At 38.9% G+C, this 19775-nt stretch overlaps 1 protein-coding gene across 1 annotated transcript; it reads left to right on the top strand.

Moving 5' to 3' along the window:
• Window positions 1-4118: 4118 nt before the first annotated feature.
• Window positions 4119-16811, top strand: abhd15a (abhydrolase domain containing 15a). Its single transcript, XM_044355081.1, has 3 exons — window positions 4119-5074; window positions 13410-13762; window positions 15030-16811. Exons 1-3 carry the CDS (start codon window positions 4565-4567, stop codon window positions 15634-15636), a joined length of 1470 nt encoding a protein of 489 aa, XP_044211016.1. The 5' UTR covers window positions 4119-4564; the 3' UTR covers window positions 15637-16811.
• Window positions 16812-19775: the final 2964 nt, after the last annotated feature.

Genomic DNA, 19775 nt, shown 5'->3' with positions numbered 1-19775 from the left:
TGGACATGTTAAAATGTTATTTACTGATGTTATCCTGTTGAGCTCAGTGGGTTAGAGGTTACCAGGTAAGAGGTTGAATCCCTGCTGTTGCAACCCGTGCTACAAACAAATTGAGCTTCCACAGCTTGAGGTTGAACCCAATACAGAAGTACCTTAAAGTGCAATGCCACTGGCTGCTTGATGTTGGCTCTAATTGACTCCCATTCAAAAAGCGTCAACTTCTCTCTAGAAATACTAAGTCAATCATTTTTTTCAACAAGTAATTATGGTCTCAATCAATAAATTTGGGCCTTCTAATAAGTGTGGTGATGGTCATTTTGGAAATTATTGCTCTGGTAATAAGATTTTAAGATTTATAGTAGCTTTGATGTTTGCTGTGTGGGCGCTGATTGACAGCTGTGATTGACAGTTCACTCACCTGCTGCTCTCCCCAGCTCCAGGACTCGCACTGAGTCAGAATATTGTCATAATATGTCAGTTTAATGATACCGACCCTTTTAGCGTATTTTTGCAAAAGTAGCTAACATTAGCCCAAGTGTTACCACAGTAAGCTAGCAGTTGCTTCAGTATGAGGTAGCGGGGCTTGTATCCCCCTGTACTTATTTGGAAGGTCCTGGTTCCAAATGGAAAAGATGGTGTCAACCATCAGCAGCAACTCTGGGCTTCAAACGTGATCCAATGCAATCCAATGGGTGACGTCACACCTCGTTACATCCATCTTAATGTACAGTCTATGAAGCAAGTCCATTCATGGTGATTTGGGACATTGTTTTAAAAAGCATACGCTTGAATTTGGTGGTTATTTTTATCATGGAAAATGATGCATGCTTAATTTTCAGTGGTTCAATATCAGTGGTTCATCTGTAACACATTTCTATTGTTCTATTTGTGTCTTCATATAGAAACTGTGCCATAGTGAAGATGTTTAAATTTCAGCAGCCAGGAGACTTCAGTCATTAAACATCTGAGAAAGTGCAACCTCTAGGCTACGTCTTCATTTTGGCCCAGTACTTTTCCTATTTTGTCAGCACTCCTGGGGAGAGACTCCAGATTCTGCATGTCAGAGCACAATATTTGATTGTGGATTATATGTGTGCATTTGTCATCTGGTGTCAGTGACTGCAAAGTAACCGAGTTAAGTTCTTCCTATCTTTCATGCACAAGGGGAATAGATTTGCATGTGTGTTTGTGCCTCAGCTGTCAATGAACCTAAAGGTGAGAGCCAAGGCCTTCAAACACAAGACAGCAGTGGCTGTTTGTTTTTGAGAAAACCTCTGTGACATTTTCCAGGATCCTTTCATGTTGACGGGGGTCCAGAGATACGTAATGTCCAACCAACCTTTAGTCCACTGCTTATTTCATCAGGCCACTTCTGCAATCTCATCCCAAAGTTCAAGATGAATTGTTGGTCTTTTTTCCTCCATCTGCCCTCGTCAATGCAAAACGTATTATTCTATCCTCGTGTTTCTTTATCTCCTGTGACCTTTTTGGAATCATAGACTGTGTCTGACCAGAGTGCACCTGGATGAAGTATTCTGGCATACACACCTCTTTTACCACTGCTCCCAGATTTTTTATTTTTATTTTCAGGGGAAATGCTGAAATTTGCAAAGAAAAAAACTCACCTTGGCTTCAGTACAAATTTTTATACAAAATAGAAATCTTTATTCAAGTGCATGCCAAACAAGTGATGCGTTGACATCTTTTTTTTTTTCTATCCATTACAAATTGCATCACTGGAAAAGGATATTGAACTGGGATCGATATTGGTGAGCCACACACTTCACAGTTTATTACAAAAAAAAGTGCCTCAGAGAGATATACAGCAACCTTGCATCAACATTTACCTGTACAACACATGATACAGAATGTGACATACAGGTGTCAAAGACAACATTTTGCTCTGAGACTAAGTGATCTCCCATTGATGTGTTCATCAGACATTGTCAAAGACATACAATGCATTGTCCATCAGCTTCATTTAGTGCTTAGTCCAAGTCCAGAATCAGAGGAGTGGCCTCCAACAATCACAACATCATTCACATTGTACTTAAAGGTTAATGTGTTATCAGTTCTTTTATGTGATTTTCAGAGAAAAATGATTTGGTTTTCTATGAATCTTCTTTAGTCAGTTTTAAACCAACATATAAAAGTATTTGACCAAATACTTCAAAGACAGTTGCTCCTCTTTCATTCATTTATCTTTAGCTTTGGCTAAAATTTGATCATGTCAAAGCCTATATGACAATTACCAGATAAGAAAATCCAGCTCCACCCGGTTCTTAGAGAACATGTAGCTTCTTTAAACATTTGACTATTACACAAGAATAACAGGAATTATCATTTAACATCCTGAACCCGAGGCTGTTTTTGCTATCTTTCCCTCTCTTTGGGAGAGTTCGTACATGTCTGAGCCAGTCAGGTAATATTTTAAGAACATTTGGCAAGTGAGTGGTACTATACATCTTCTAGGAAATGGAAAAAAAAGTATTTTGATGCCATTTTTCCACAGACTTGAAGGGTATTGAAATATTGTCCCTTAAATAACATTTTTAGGAATTAAGTGTACTGATGTCTTATTAAAGTTAATGATCAAACTGTTTTATAGACCACCGCAGAGCTTCTTTCTAAGATTACATATTGAGAGATTATCTCTCCCTAGGGCTGCAACAACTGAGATTGTTATTACACACAAATGGGAAGTGTCTCATGATCAGTTTTTGGAACTGCACACTGAGTAAATTAACATAAAACTACTTTCCCCACCTGTCTCTCCAGTGCACCAGCTGTAAGCTGCTCTGCTCTGGCATTTAAAGTGTCTCTGAGGTGAAACGGAGATCCTTCCAGCCTGTAGTTTGTCTTTATTCTCTGCTATTTGGCTTGGCATCTCCCATTTTGCCATTTGTTTTAATTTTCCACCGCCTAATCCACAGGAATGGTGTGGCATCAAATATACAATGATCTACAGTCATGTCACTTTCCGTTGGGGTTTGTTTTCTTTCACTTGCGCACACAGCTTGTCCACACCGCCATCAATTTATGTTCAGCAGGCAGCAGCGCTTTGTTATTCTGCCATCAGTTAAATGCCCACAACAACATATTCCTCAAAAACAGATGGCAAAGCTACAGCTTTCCATGAAATTAATCAACCTTGCATAAGTAGCAGCAGTAAAGTGTGTTTATGACTGATAAAGATGTCAGTTGATTGTACCATGGCTCTGTGGAGAGCGGACAATAACAACTGTGAGTTCAGTTTATAGCAAGTGAGAATGTGAAGCTTTCAGTAATGTGATTAAAAATGAGGGCAAATGTTATTTAATCCTGGTGCTCAAATGCTCTGTCCTCATACAGAATAGAAAAAACTCCTTTGTAGATAATCTATGTTTGTGCCACATCTTCCAACATATTTAATTCACAGTTATAAGTTTTCGCTTTCTTTTTCTTTGCCTTGGTAATTAAAGGGCTATTTTTTTTTTTTTAATCTATTTTAGTTTCACAGATAATGTAAAATGGAGAGGAACAGAGAGGAGGATATCTGTTATATAAATGTTATCAGCCTGACTAAAACTGTGTCTGCAGCACCCAGTCTGCATAAAAATCTGCATGTCCAAAGAATTTAAGGCTTAACAGCTTACATTAGTTTACCTACAGTCCCCACCAAAAACAACACCTTATTGTACCGCGTTTATCAAGATCTTATGTACTTTATTAATTTTTGCTCTCTGTCTGTCTCTCTCTCTGAATTGCACATGTTGCTAAATTCATTCAGGATTAATTCACTCAGATCCTGGTGATGACCACGCGCACTAGGTCTCTCTCTCTCTCTCTCTCTCTCTCTCTCTCTCTCTCTCTCTCTCTCTCTCTCTCTCTCTCTCTCTCTCTCTCACTGACGCACGTGTGTGTGTGTGTGTGTGGGAGAGAGAGAGAGAGAGACATAGAGAGACAGAGAGAGAGTCACACTGGAAAACGGAGAATCAAAACGCGCTCAAAAAACGTAACGCTTTGTTAGGTGTACTGGAAGGGTGGAAGGCTAACAACAGCTGAGATTATCACGTGCACAGGGTACCTGCTCACTCCGAGGGGGGGTGGGGGGGCTGGGCATGGTGGGAGGCGTCTCTAGCATCAGCGGCGCGTTGCACAGAGACATTTCTTGCGCTCCCAACTGTTGGCTGGAAGCACCGGTCGAGCGCAGTCCTGCACATGGTCGCTTTCTGTACCAGTTGGCACTGGATGCATGAAACACGGATGTAATTTCCCCGCTTATTAAAAGATGCCTACAGACATGGAAACATCCATGAGCTACAATGATAGAAACGCTGCGTAACTGACAGCACGCCTACAACGACAAGGGACTGGTGCGCTCTGGCACCGGAGGAAAGCAGTCACCAAACTTCACACGAACAAAGCACCAATTTACGACAAAACACCGGGACACTGTGAGACTGAACATGTTTCCTTGGAATAATTGTAATCTGTATTTATAGCCTAATTATCAACTTCAGCACCAGAATAAGGTGTGGAAAGCGTCCGTGTTGTGCTCATTCTGCTCCCCCCGACCGCGCCAATGTTAGGATGGCTTGTGGCTCTGTGCACTGTGATCCTGGTGGTCTTAATTTGGCCAGGCTCTGCTATGCTTCAAGGACTGGGGATTTCACGGCAGGCAGCGAAGGACAAGACCGTGAGGTGTATTTCAGACCGAGAGGGAAGCGACGGTGCGCAGACGGCCTGTGTGACCGATGAGAAAACACGCACCGTGGCACTCATCTGCAAACCGTCCGCGCTGGCCAACTATCTCCTAAAACACTGCAGGACTTTCAGCAATTACTCGCCGTGTGTCGGGTGGACGTGGCGGGCCAGCGCCTTCCTCCTGAGTGTGTATGAGGCGTGCTGGCCGTACGACAGTCCGGTCCAATTTGTGCGGGACAACCTGCAGCTGAGCGACGATGGGCTGTTGGCCTTGGACTGGGCAGTTCCGTCCTACCAGAAACGACGCAGGACTTCCAGTCACTCCACCAGCCCGGTTCTTCTCATCATCCCAAACTCTTTTGGGAAGATCACAAGAAATGTGTTGAAGGTAAACTGTGAGTTCTTTGGTTCTCCCACAGACTGCACTGTAGGCTATAAAATTCCCCTTATAGTATAGAAATGACATATTCATGTAGAACAGCAAGTTTTACAAAAGATGAGGGTAATGGGAAAGTTCATGATTACAAGTCATAAAAATAAAAGAAAACAGTCCACAAACCTGATACCTATAAAATGTTGGAAATAGTAGTTTCCATATTTTCTGCAGACATTACAATACAGTTTCTGAATCTCTAAATATTTACAGAAACCTATTAGTATTCATTTCACTGAAAATCATCAGGATCCTCTCACTAGATGCACCTTTTGGGAATTTGATAAACTTTGCAGCTTCTCTGTAATTCAGCATCTGTGTTTCAGCATATATCGACATGATGAAAATTACAGCAGCTTGCATTGAAACATACTGTGCATGGCATGTTTTTAAATGTCTACCAACAGTAATTCTGCACTTTAAAATAAGGTGGAAATTAGCACAGCTCAGATACAACATAATACCCTCAAATAATAACAAATAATAACCTCAAATTCAGTAAGAAGAAACCTAAAACCTTCAAGATACATATTGAATACATGCACTGACAGATACTGTTTGCACAAAGCATTTTGAAAGAGAAACTAGTCATACATTCAGTAATTTAAAAGAGATGTGGGAAGAAGCCAGAGCAGATCAATGGCCATTTGGCAAGGCAATCACTTGAGCTTAAGGCATTGCAAGCTCAGTCAGAAGAGAAAAGCCAAGTGATAAAAAAGAGCAGATGCGGAGGCAGCACCAGTCTTTCAACTGCTCTTTCAATACACTGACTGAGGTAATTGAGTGAGGGATTACAAAGCATCGCTTGACTTGAGGGGCCCGGGGAAGTGCTGCGCTGCTCCACATGAATGCCTGTTGGCTCTCGCACCACTCTGGGCACCTGGCACTGTGCTAGCTCATTTCATTTCATACTGTTAGCTCTGTGTGCAAATCCGTCACAGGCTTACTGTCATCTCCATGTCAGAAATAACAACTCTGCAAGAACTCAATACTAAAAACAAATGTGTTTGGCATCTAGTCTAATCTAGAATTAATAACTTCTTGTGTGTGTTGATCTAAAAAAACAAAGGATGGATAATGACAGAATAGAGGAAGAGAAGTGGAAAAAATAATGATGAGACTAAAATGGAAGGAAAAAAAGGAGATACATGATGAATTTAAGCTTTAGGAAAAAGTAACATGATGGATAAAAAATAATTGTCAGATTTTGACAGATCTGTGTCTTTTTTGAGGAAGACATCACAGTAGAGAGTATTTATGATGCTGTCAGCCAGTTATGCTTGGGAGGCTTGGAAGCTGAGGCGCCACAAGGGATATACACCAATTAATATTGCTCCTGTCACTGGTGAGATTCTCTGTGCATAACCCAGTCAGTGTGTGTGTGTGTGTGTGTGTGTATGTGTGTGTGTGTGTGTGAGAAAGAGATAAAAAGAGCTCATGTGTGCGTGGGCACACACACACGGTTCTATATCTGTGACAGAGAAGAAACAAAGAGAGAAATGTGGATTCTTTTTAGAGTGTGTGAGCTCACGGTCTCTGTCCCCTCCTCTTTTACACAGCATGTTTCAGGAACTCATGAATTTATGAATGAGCCTCATCTTAAATCATTCAGATTTTTACACTCAGTTTGTCTAAGGCTCCTTTGTTTCATCCAGTCTGGCGTGATTCAGGATGGAGAAATGTTGATACAGTATCTAACTGTACTCTTACACAGTATTTTCAAATGGTTTCAAATTTATGCTTGGTTGATAATATGTTAGTCATAAAACACACTAAACATACCACTTCAGTCAATAATTCACATTATTATCAGGATCGCAATGCAAATCATGTTGCTGGGTGCTCCCATGATGAAAATAATCTATTGAGTACTTATTACTGTATTAATATTGAGACTACTTCACTTTTTAGAAAAAAAGAAAAGTGTCTCAATTCCCAAAAATACATCTCCTTGGATCTCTCTTTCTTGTTTTATCTCACTGTGTCCATCTCAGTCCCTCAATATTTATAAGTTATTTATATTAATAAGAAGTAGTTTGACATTTTGATATTTTGCACTTATTTGCTCACTTGCAGAGAGTTAGATGACAAGGAGAAGGTCGATACCACTCTCATATATGTATAGTAAATATGAAGCTACTGGCAGCAGCTGGTTAGTTGAGCTTAGCTTAAAGACTGGAAACAGTCCTGTTCAAATGTAACAAAATCTGCTTACCAGCACCTCTGAAGCTCATAAATAAACATGTTTTACCTTGTTTGTTTAATTCATACAAAAAATGTAATGAAAGTAAAAATGATTTCTATCTGACTATTTCTTTGGCAGGCGTAGTAACTTCCTGATGTCATGTCGTCACAGTGAGACTGCAGGAACTTTCACCACCTGGCCAATAAGAGAGTTCAGCATATACAGTAAACCAGTGTAAAACAATGTCGGTTTTGTGTTAAGCTAAGTGGCAGCAGACTGTATATTGCACGAACAGATATGAGAGTTGTATTGATCTTCTTATCTAACACTGAGCAAGAAAACAAATACATTTGTTTCCTAAAATGTCAAACTATTACTTTAAACCAGCCCTGCATTTATCTGAGTCTACATAGAAACCACAGAAAAACAAATTAAACCACATTATCTGTCTTAAGCTCCACCATCAACAGTTAACTTTTAACCTATTTTCACTCCAAGAGGTCAGCTTCATATGTTGAAGGTGTGTGGAGACATGTAGGATTGAGCCCCATTTTTCAGCCTGTTATCAGTGTAAAGAGGCATGTTGAAAGGTGATAAATGCTCCTGGAGGCAGACATCCAGCTGTTGCAGCCGACTCCCCTCATTTGATTTACACGTGTCACACTTTCCTGACAGAGCAGATAGATTTGTGGGTAGTTTCACAATAATTTTGTGACCCAAGTTCAGAGTTTTGTTCAGTATGCTTACAGCACTCATTCATTAAATATATTTTATTCTTTATAGATAAGGAAATGTGATATAATCTGGCAATTATGTGTAATTTACCATTCAAAACTCAAATTGGTTTCCAGACTATTCCTTTTACCTTCAGATTGCTGAGAGAGCAACTTTGGAATTTTCCAAATTCCTTGTGGGATGGGATAATAGCTTCGCACTCATGCAGTGGAAGTGGGAAAGATTTACCATTAATAATCATGATTAGATCAGTGAAAAGAGTACTGTAATAGTAGCAGTAATACATCACCATTACCAGTTGTGGAAATTTCTAGCCAGCTTTCCAGCAGCGTAAGACCCAATGCAGACAGGGCATAAATGAATTAATGTCCATATATTGTTGCTCCTAAGCATTCATCAAAAACATATTGTACTCATGTTACAGTTTTCACTGGGAACAAACAGCAGTGAATAGGCCAAAGAAACAAGCAGCACGTCTGTGTTTTCTGTCCCAACATCACTTTGTGAATTTTACAGCTTGGTGTCGACACATTGTGGCCAAACAGCCCACCTATAGGCAGTGTGTAAGTATTACTGTAACACAGTGACCTCTTTTTGGTTTGCTGCCTATGTGTGCTTCAGTAAAATGATGACAATGTGGGTAAATAGTTGACCTACAATTTTGATTTAAGGGTGTTTACATTAATATTTGGCAAAGAGTGTTGACCATGAATGTCCTGATGTGAAGTGGACACAGCATCTTACATCAGTGCCTTGTTTTACCTGCAGTGTGCAATCTGCACATCAAGATTTAGCAGCACCTCTGTGTATGACTCCTGGGAGATGTGTGTTAACACATTTCTGTTGTTAGATGGCAAATTTTACCAACCAGTACAGGAGTAGAATAGAAATATGCACATACCTCCAGTGTAATGTTTCAACTTTGCAGTAAGACCAGTAAAACAAACCATTTATTGTAAAAGCTATTTTTTAGAGGCTCGAAGAACATGATCTAGCTTGAAAAAATGGCTCGGTACTTCAGTTGTCAATATTTTTACTTTGTTGTTATCTTCAATAATTCATAGCTACTCTCCCGTTTGAATGTATGTCTGTGATGCTTAAAGCTTTGAAATTCCGCCAAACAGATAAATTGTCTTGCACCTGCAAAACATATATTTTGAAGTCCATCATTTTGTCAGCCTGTTGTAGTTTAACGACACTCTCTATCTGAGGTTTCATTACTTTCCAACCCACCGCTGTTGCATCACACATTAGATGGAGGGGACACATTTTTCTATCTATGTCAACTGTAATTAGAAAAGAAAAACAGAAACAGCCTGTGGTTTGTTTATCTTGCTATTTTTAGGCCTCATACAATTAGTTGGTCAGCAAACTGCCAACCAACTAACTTTATAAAGATGGCAGTCATGTAATTAATTACATAACAAGTACAATTTGAATCTTTAAATTGAATTTTATCTTTTTTTTTTTGTTGTTGTTGTTGTTTTTGTTCTTCAGCAAAGCAATGAAATGAAAGCATCCACATGTAATGTCCTGTACAGCAGCATACAGCAGTATCATGTTTCAGGATCCATTTCAAGATCAAATTATTCACATAAAATAATAACTCGACCCCTGCATATATTTAACTCAGAGAAGCAAAACTGTTCCCGGGACATGTATCACAAGCTTGTTGAAGAGTATTTCAGCAAACTATTGACCTGAACAGAGGGCAGAGCTTTGCGGTGAGATGCTTTGTTGCCTCTAAAAGGCTTTTAATCGAATAACAGCCTTAATTTAACTTGATTTGTGGCGACATGTCCCGATGAAGCCACTGAGGGTTGTTAGACATTAGAGAACCCTCTTGTATTTATGTTGTTGCCATTGTTTCAGTAGAGTGAGGAGAATAAATGCCACCCTGTTGTGTGTGTTCATAGTTGTGTGTATGTATATGAGGTGTGAGAGCTGGCATGTTGTCTTGTGTCTGGAGTCCCTGCTAAAGGAATTTGTCACTGACCTGACAGTTAATCAGCTCTGGCAGAAAACGACTGGAGTAGCTGCCGATCTGTTTTTACTGTTTCTACAGTGTAGCTGAGATATCTAACAATAACAGCACCTGATGCAGAGTAAACATGACATTTTAGGAAAAGTATTGCCATAAACTCTGATCAAACTGGATTAAACTACAGTTTTTTTTTCGCAATCCATATAAAACCTGATAACATCAAGAAAGCAGTCAGGACCCACGTTCCCTCTGAAATGCATGTACTGTGTGTGTCTTTGCAAAGTTCATGTAGTTTGTGGCATTAATTTGATAATTTATTAGATTATCCTGAAAATAAATACTTCATTTGTTATGTTAGTTGTTGCTCCACTTCTACCCAAAAAAGTAGGTTTTGAGGTTTTGGTGACAAATGATGTAACAGACAAATCGATGGATTTAGTGAATTCTTCCTCACACAGGTAACACTGTTTACCCCGATAACAAAAAAAAAAAAAATCAATTTAATTTGCCTCAAAGTTGAGGAGTTCTCACTGTGTGTCCCTGTTACTGCATCACCCACAGTGCCTGATGATGGTTTACAGCGTGTGGCTGTATTATTACCTGGCCTGGCAGGCATAAGCAGGATGAAATCATTTCACTCTCAGTTCACCTAATTTAATCTCAGTCGCAACTTTCATCACTCAGAACCCAGCTCTTATATGAAAATTAAATTGTAAAACATTTAAAATCATTTATCTTAATGTCTTTGGGAATCAAACTGATCTCAATTGATTTATATTCATTTGAAATTGCCTTTTGAATCAGTTCAAATCGGTATCTATGGAATGAGTTTGAGAGCTGAGTAAGGAACAAATAAATGAATGTTCTTGTGTATTATCTGAGAGTTTTTTTCACACTACCTAGTCATGTATCTGGCCTGTAATCCCTCTTTTTATATAGACAACCAGAAAGTGGCATAAATGCTACTGCAGTCCTTCTCTGCTTGTAAATATTTAATGCAGTGATGCTGCAGCTCTTCCTGCATTCAGTGGGGATTTGTGCAGGTTTAAAGCAGAATGTAACTCATTTTAAAATCTGACAATTTATTTGCCACAGTCCCACCATTGTCTCTGATCGTACAGTAGGTCTAAGAAGTAGAGATGTGAACTGGGCTCCTCTTGTGTTGAGATGAAGCAGAGTGACACTGCAGATTTATTACTTGTGGTTCCAGACACTGTAGTGGATAATTTATTCTTAAGGTAATATTCAGAGCTTAGACTGGAAGGCTCACTCATCTTCATTCTTTCTCTGCATGGAGAGCTTTTCAATGTAATTTATATGATGTGATTCATTGTCAGTTCTGTCCTACTTAAAATCAAAATGTTCCAGTCTTTCCACAGTTAGGGGTGTTTTTCCTATCTTATGGCTCCCTTAGGTTTCATCATGTGTCCTGATTATTTTTGTTTGACTGGATATAATAGAAAAAAAGGTCCCATTTTTGCATGAGTAAGTATGAGAATATGTGTTGTTCTACTTGAACTATTACTATTATTGTCAAAATCAAAAAACAACAGAACCATTGTTTTTAATAGCAAGCTCCTTGAGAGCATTAAAAGCCAAAAATTAATGAAAGATGAAAGCTAAAATAATAATAATGAATATGTGTCTTTCAAATCTTTAAAATTGAGATTTTAAAGAAAATCTTTAAAATCTCAATTTTAAAGATTTGAAAGACACATATTCAGTGATACCTGCTTCATGAAATTGGCTTGTTATTGTTATTGTTTGTTTTATTTGGTATTTTACATAATGCTTCAAGGAGCCACACGCTAAATTTTGCTGTTTTACAGTGTGGTTAGTTTACTTTAGCATATTCTCCCATATTTTGCACAGAATTTAAACTGACTCACAACATTTGTACATACATTTGCATACATGATTTGCATTTTTTTTAAAATGTTACACATTTGAATTAATGTTAAAATGAAAAAGATTATATCTCACATTCAGTTGTGAAGCAGTTTCTTACATTCAGCAATGATTCCACTGCCCAAATATCCAATATTGTCACATTCATAACAAAATAAGCACAGTAATAGTAATTTATTCTGCAAGAAACAGTGGATTGAGATATTTTTGCAGATTGAAAGGGAAGACTTTCTGCCAGAGACATGAGATCACAGCTTTCCATATTCAAGTCTGTGTTGTTCTCCCCTTTCCAATTTTGCTTCCAGCCCAGTTCAAGGGGAGCTGCAGAGTGCAGGTTGAGGCTGTCTGGGCTGCAGATGGACATCATCTCAGCTAATGAGATTGTGCACAATGTTGGCCTCCACCAAGGCCTCCACAGTACCTGAGAACTGTTGCACATGCCTGTACATTCTCCAGGTGAAGGCCAAGTGGCAACCTCAAGCTGTGGATGGACTTCTCATATCACAGTAGTTTTCCCGGTTATGGCCTCATCATTTGTTTTTTATGTCCAAATATGGACTGTTGGATCAGCTGTTAGAGGTGGTAGAACTGACCTGGAGGAAAGATGAAAACTCATTAAAATTTATTCCAGGGGGAAAGCACTTTCAAATTTTGGTTTCCCACTGGAAATTAAGTAGTTGTTTCTGTAAAAATATGAGTCGGTAGACGTTTTGAAAACAACAAGTTGATGTTAGCATGATGAAATCCAACATTTGAATGAATAGTTACGCAATGCTCTTAGAAGATATACATATTTTTATTGTATCTATTCACATGGAAATTCTTAGGTTGTTCATTATTTAGAGAGGGTTTTGTTGGCCACTGCTGCTTTTGCACTGAAAGCAGTATCTAAGCATGCATAAGTCTTGTGTGCTGATACATTTGTGCAAAACTATTTTATTAAATAGTTTAATATTGTGTATCTGTCTCCAGAACAGTTTGTTTCTTACCTTGTGATTCAGGTGATTCAGGCATGCTGTATTTTTTTGCAAATGTAAAACATTGTGTTGTACAGAAAACAGAAAACCACACACAGTTAAGTGATAACACTAGATTTTCACCACGGCCTTTCCCAATGTAGTGATGTTGCTTGTTCCTAAGAATGGTTAAACTGGACCTAGTTTTACTGTGTTTTCATTTCCCCTAATAACTGGTCATTTCTTTTTCCATACAATAAAAAGAGGAAGGCTACTGTGCATTTTCAGGTGTTACAACTGCAAAAAACATGTAGTGGAAACTGAGTTCTAAAAGGAGGCATTGTTTAATTCTGTGGTATTGCAACCACGAGACCAACAGCACCAAAGCCACACTGATTCAACCACATGGCCTATTCAGAGGGTAGAGTTGTATATGAATCATCAACTGTTTCATGTACCTTTTCTGTAATGTTATATTAATGGACACATCCTTTTCTTTCTCTGTTCCTTCTCTCTCTGCAGTTGTGTGAAACAGCTCTTTCCCACGGCTACCTCCCAGTAGTCTTCAACCGCCGCAGCCATAACGGCACACCGCTCACCACCCTCAAACTGCAGCAGTTCGGTGACCCTGCTGACCTGCGAGAAGCTGTGCGCTACATTCGCTATCGGCAGCCTGCAGGAAGACTGTACGCAGTGAGTGAGAGCACCGGGTCAGGTCTTCTCCTGTCTTACCTTGGGGAGTGCGGATCATCGAGCTACGTGACAGCGGCCGTCTGCCTGTCACCCGTGTTCCGCTGCCAGAGCTGGTTCGAAAATGGACTCTGCTGGCCCCTGCAGTGGACTTTGGTGCTCTACCAGAAGATCTGCCTCAGCAGGTATGGAGGGAGAGGGAAGGTCTGAAGTTAGACAAATTAAAAGTGTAAACATAATATCACTGGTGAAAAAGGAAACTGAAAGATTAACTTTGCAGGTTTTTAAAGAATAATTCTAAATATTACTGCTTGGGTCATATTTTCATAGCTTTGCCCATCATTTCTACATTGCTACAATGAAGTCTAACCAAAACTACAAGCTGTCAGGTGATCAGGATGTAAACAAGGTGATAGTTTAGCGAGATTTAGCCATATTGAAGGCAAAACCGAAAGTGATCACACCTAAAATGTTGGTATAATTCCCTCATTGTACAAGAAAACTGCGTGTGCACAACTATGGCAAGTAGGTGAGCTCAATTTTGAACCAGAAAGTTGATCTGCAGACTGCGATTGATGTTTGACTAACTTGGGATATTGTTAAAAACCTTCTGATTGTGAGCACTCAAAGCCCAAAACACAACCACTATGGATACAAACAAAAAAAAACACTTGAAACATAAAAATACTACCAGATCTCAGCAATTACAGTAACCTCATGAGTACTTGCAGATTGGAATCATGACCAAAACTGCAAAAATAAGGTTGTATAAAACTGAAATTCTCCTTTAATGAAGGTTAGTAACCTGCAGATAGACGATATTGTGAACCTTATAGATTTCTGGATGCAGATATACAGTACAAAGTACAGCACATATCTCCTAGTTTTAGAAGATGGCACATTAGTTTAAGAGTTTGAGATTTGCAGGATAGGAAGTAATAGACAGCTTCTCCTTTATTCCAGTTTTCTCTGAGGAGTATATCACACAGTGTCAAGAATATGATAAAACAGTTTCATAAAGCCGCTGCATGAAGGATGTCATATTTTTATATGATCATCTTAGATAAAAATGAAACAAAAAAGGAAAATTGTGAATTTTCAGTCAGCCAAAAGCGAGATGCTGTTAAAAAAAAAGGATTGTAAGAAAAACAGATGCATGTACTCACTAGCCGTTCATTGCAAAGGCACAGGCAATTAAGAAACAATCAAGTTACTGTAGCAACAGATGGTCTGCTCAGTGTCGAGACATTGATTCTGAGAGACATCGTGACCCAGGTAAAGTTTCTCAAATCAATGCCAATGGGGAAATGAGACCCATGTAGCTCCTCAAAATTGATTTACTGGTTTTCTCTTGTTTTCTGTGGTTATTTGTGTGTCTGTGTGTGTGTGTGTGTGTGTGTGTGTGTGTGTGTGTGTGTGTGTGTGTGTGTGTGTGTGTGTGTGTGTGTGTAGGTACAGGACAGTGCTGGGTGAGACCATACAGACAGACACCCTGTTTTCTAGCTGTTCCTTGCGTGGCATGGAGGAGACGCTGTTCTGTCAGGCTGGCAGCAGCAGTAATACTTCAGGTTCTTGGGATGCTTACTGGGAACGTAACGAACCCTTAAGAGACGTGGACGAAGTGGCTATTCCTGTTCTGAGCGTGTGCGCTCAAGATGACCCTGTCCGTGGTGACACCCAATCCACGGTGCCCCTGGAACTCTTTGAGACCAACCCACATTTTTTTCTCCTCCTAACAAGCTGTGGCGGTCACTGCGGTTTCTCCACCCAGTCCGAGGGGAGTGCCGCTGGTGGCTCTGTGGTTGCACCAAACACTGGGATGGAGAGCTGTGGGACCAATTGGAGCCACAAAGCTCTGCTGGAATTCTTTCGGGCGACCACAGACTTCTTTGCTGCAGAGGAGAGAGCAAAGCAACTCGCTGCAAGGAGGAGGGGGCTTGGGGGAGGCTCAGGGGGGAGGGTTTTCCGCCACCGCAGCGTTAGTACATGTAAACGAATGCCAGCGTGTTCCCATAATATCCATGCCATTTACAATTGGCAGAGGTCCTATACACGATGAGGGAGCTTGATGGAAGTTGATGGACTACACTTATGCTGTTTTAATTTGGGATATGAAGGACTGTCTGTATGTGACTCTCAGCCACAAAGTGCTGTCATAACCACAACTAGAAAAGTGCTCGGGTTTGTGAGGCACTGAGGTCATGGAGAACTTTTAAGCGAGAGAGAGTGAGTGTTGTTATCACATGCTTGATGTGAGCCGTAAAACACTAAGACACACAAAAAAAAAGCTCATGACAGGCCACAAACTTGCGTGCAGCTGTGTTCAAACTGTTCAAACTGTTGACAGTAAACTCTCAAGATGGGTGGCTTATCTATTTTTCTACAGACTGATAACAAGTCTCTTCACTGCCAGCTGTTGAAACTGAAGGATTCTGTCACAGATTTATTAACACACACACATATTGATCCATTAATTAATCACATTTTACACAGTTTGCAACATTTGAAACCACAACTGCATCAGCATTTGGGATATTTGAAACATTGACACTTACTGTAGTATTTTATTGAAGTTTGGTATAACTTAAGAATATGTATTGGGGAGAAAATATGTTGAAAGGTTGTATAAAAGAAAGTTTACTGTGTATATTATTGGATGTTCTCTTTTTTTATTAGGGAAATGTCCTGTGATGCGTACAGTGGAAGAACTTGTATGTGACTGCTACCCAGTCAGCCACAGGAAAGTCTGTGTTATGAGGTTATGATACTTTAATGAGCTGGTTGGCTGGAGGCACTTTATGAGTTTTCCTGTCTCATCATTCAAACTCTGTGATCAGATGTTTCCCCCAGCAAGTGGTGAAGCTGTTAGGAGGCTGGTTTACTGAGATGGAGCATTCGAAACTTAGCAGTATATGTTGTTTGAAACATTTCTTGAGTTTCTGGTAATTTTGTTATCTGAGTTCATTCTCATGCATAAGGCTAATAAAGTGTAGAGTACATACTTTATTAGAAGGTAAAAAATATATTGTGTTCAAAGGGCAGCTCTACAGTTCAATAAGCAGGAAAAAAAGCCAAGATTCAGAACAGTAGAAAGCAGAACTTAGGATACAAACCTACCTACCAAGCATTATTCATCAACTTATTGTTGTATTCTGTTTCATAAAGATGCTATACACACCTCATATATGTATGATATTACATGACGGAACTATGGAAAATAAAAGTATAATAAAGGAACGATGATGACAAACTTGGGATATATGCTTTGTAGAGGCAATATGTTGTGAAAAATAACACTAAAAAGGTTGTTTTTCTGCCAGTATTTTGCATTTTACTGTAACTTGTTCTCAACTTCTAATTATTTTTGGTTATTCACTTGTTGATTTTTTTCAAGTAAGTAGATAAAGTTTATTTAATATAGCATCTTTCACAGAGCAGATCACAAAGTGCTTCGCAAGAGTAAAATTGCTAAAGAAAAGCACATCAGATTAAAACTGTAATCTGTGGTCTTGTCAAACCCCTGCTGAGTCAATGCTCACAGACACTCCCTATTATAGCACAGTCCTCACAGCCATTTCATGTTGTGAGTGTGCGTGTGTGTGTGTGTGTGTGTGTGTGTGTGTGTGTGTGTGTGTGTGTGTGTCTGTGTGTGTGTGTGTGTCTGTGTGTGTGTGTTTGTCACATTCACTGCAGTGTTTGTCTGCCCACTGAGCCTTATCCACTCAGACAGCTGGAACACAGCAGTGTACACACAGAATGTGTGCCGGCAGACACGTTATCAACATGCACCCTCACCATCTCACACACACACATACACACAAACACACACACACACAGACACACACAAACACACGAATGAGCATGCAAACAAGATGTCATGCCTGCATACATGCTGGATACTCCTATACATGCTCATAATCTACAGGAAGATTCTCAGTCTCACACAAAATAAAAAGTGGCTGTGACACACACACACACACACACACACACACACACACACACACACACACACACAGAAACTATGCCATGACATTTGCACCAGTACAGATCATGTTTCCATGACAGTAATCTGAAATGATACCAAGCTTGGCTCATTATGAACTCAGCAAAAGTATTTGAAAATAACATTTTCCAAAAAAAATGTTGATAGAAACACATTTTTAAACATTGTTTTGTTTCCCATTTAGTACAAGCTGTCACTGTCAAACAGGTGCAACCTGACAAGCCATGAGAAGCTGATCTACATTTCTTATAAGAATTAGAGCAGAGAGTGTCTCCAACCATGGTATGTTTTCCCATTTGTGTGATTTTCCAGGCATGGGCTTTTGTCATGGACATAATAAAAATAATTTGAAACAGGATAACAACATTTTAAGTGTTCATAATCACGCAAAAAAAGAGGGAATTTTGTACTTGAAAGGATGTATTTGGAGGATATCAACTTGATTTGATTATTTGGATGGCTTACATCTCTTATTAGTTTCAGATAAACTTTTGAATATCTGTTTACACAAAACAAAGACTGTGGATTTTGTCCCCCATCACTTACTTTTAAATCACTTTAGGAAAGGATATTTTAACAACCAGTATGAAAAGGAGGATTTGTTAAAGCAAGTAAAAACTGGTTCAATGTACATATGGGCACCTGACTATTGTTTTAAGACAGTCTTGAAAAAATGCAAACCTATCCTTTAAACTCTGAATCAGAAGCCTTCACTTAACTCTATAAATGACGTGCTTTAATGGTGCTGCGACAGGACAAGTCAGGACTGACTGACATACCAATGGTTTAAATTGTAGCACTGATACCATGTATGACAGTAGACAAACACACTGTAAGTATAAACAGAGCTGCAGATGAGTCTTTGCAGAAGCAGTGCAGCACAATGCAAACAGTTTGATAAATAGCAAAAGATGCATAAATGGTCGAGGTACAAAAGATGTATTTATATCCGTCTTATTAGTACATGCACAAATTACTGTTGCATTAGTGTTTTACATCTATTGCATATTGCAGCTGTGTTTTAATGTGCTTTATAAATCATTTGTAAGCGAATGTCAATGCCTGACAAGCTTAAATATTGTCAGCAAATAAAGCCTGTGTTTTCACTGCAGATAGGTCTTATCACTGGTACCATAATTTACATGCTTTCTCTTAATAATGGTAGTACAAACATGCATAAATGATGTGTAAAAGAAATGGCACTGGTCATTTATGCATGTCTAACACTAAAATGTTTAGCAGTGAATTCCTTTTTTGGCACTCCTATTTAGGAAATTAGTCTAAGACTTGATGTTGAAACTACCAGACCGAACAGTAAACCTCTGAAAGGCAGTTCTGTGGTCCCTTATTACTGGAATAAATCTGGGCAGCACATGCTGAAAAACAGCATATGTGACAGGAGAAAAAAGGGCTTTATGTAACCTGTCCTGCTTTGTTGTTGACATTAAGCCTCATAATTTATGACCAAAAGTAGATACTGTTTCCTCCCAATAAACCCTGGCTTTCATTGGCCTCTAGCAAATTAAGCCATTAAGATTGAATTGCCCTTTCCCTCTTGACTTCAATTCAGACCCAATACTCTGCCTCAGTGATCAGAGACTGATTTAATTAAAATGATTGATATTTAATTAACAAGGAACCTGACACTCCCTTCCCCTTGATTATATGAAATCATAGGTTCTCCAGCATTAAGCACATGCTGTGTTAGGTGTTTGTTAAGTGACGCAATAAGAAGCAAATCAGTTTTGTTAAAGAAATCAGTATCATAGTATCATTAAATCAGTAAATTGAAGATTGTTACTGCATTATACTCTTTATGGGAATAAAGAGATTAATGTAAAAAGTTTGAAATATACACACTAAAAATCCCTGTGTTTAAAATTTTATTCAATTTGGATAAATATAGCACCAACACAATACTGGGTTAATGTGACCCAGAAAGCCACCCAAGAGTTATTTCCTAAAACATAAGCTTTATAATCTACCCTATTCATTTTAAATTACACACACACGATTTGTTATTGATTGTTAATAACTTGTGTATCTTTTGAATGTCATATGCACATCATTTTGAACAAAAAACAATATATTTGTAAGAGTTTTTAGCTAAAGCTTCTTGTGTGTAAAGTACAAAATGATTCAATCTGCTTAAGTATGAATTAATTTTAAAAAACATAAAAACATGCATTGTTTTT

The sequence above is a fragment of the Thunnus albacares genome, chromosome 6, assembly GCF_914725855.1.
Source record: "Thunnus albacares chromosome 6, fThuAlb1.1, whole genome shotgun sequence".
Taxonomy (NCBI): Eukaryota; Metazoa; Chordata; class Actinopteri; order Scombriformes; family Scombridae; genus Thunnus; species Thunnus albacares.
The sequence above is the reverse complement of the archived record's forward strand: the minus strand, read 5'-3'. Positions and strand labels throughout refer to the sequence as shown.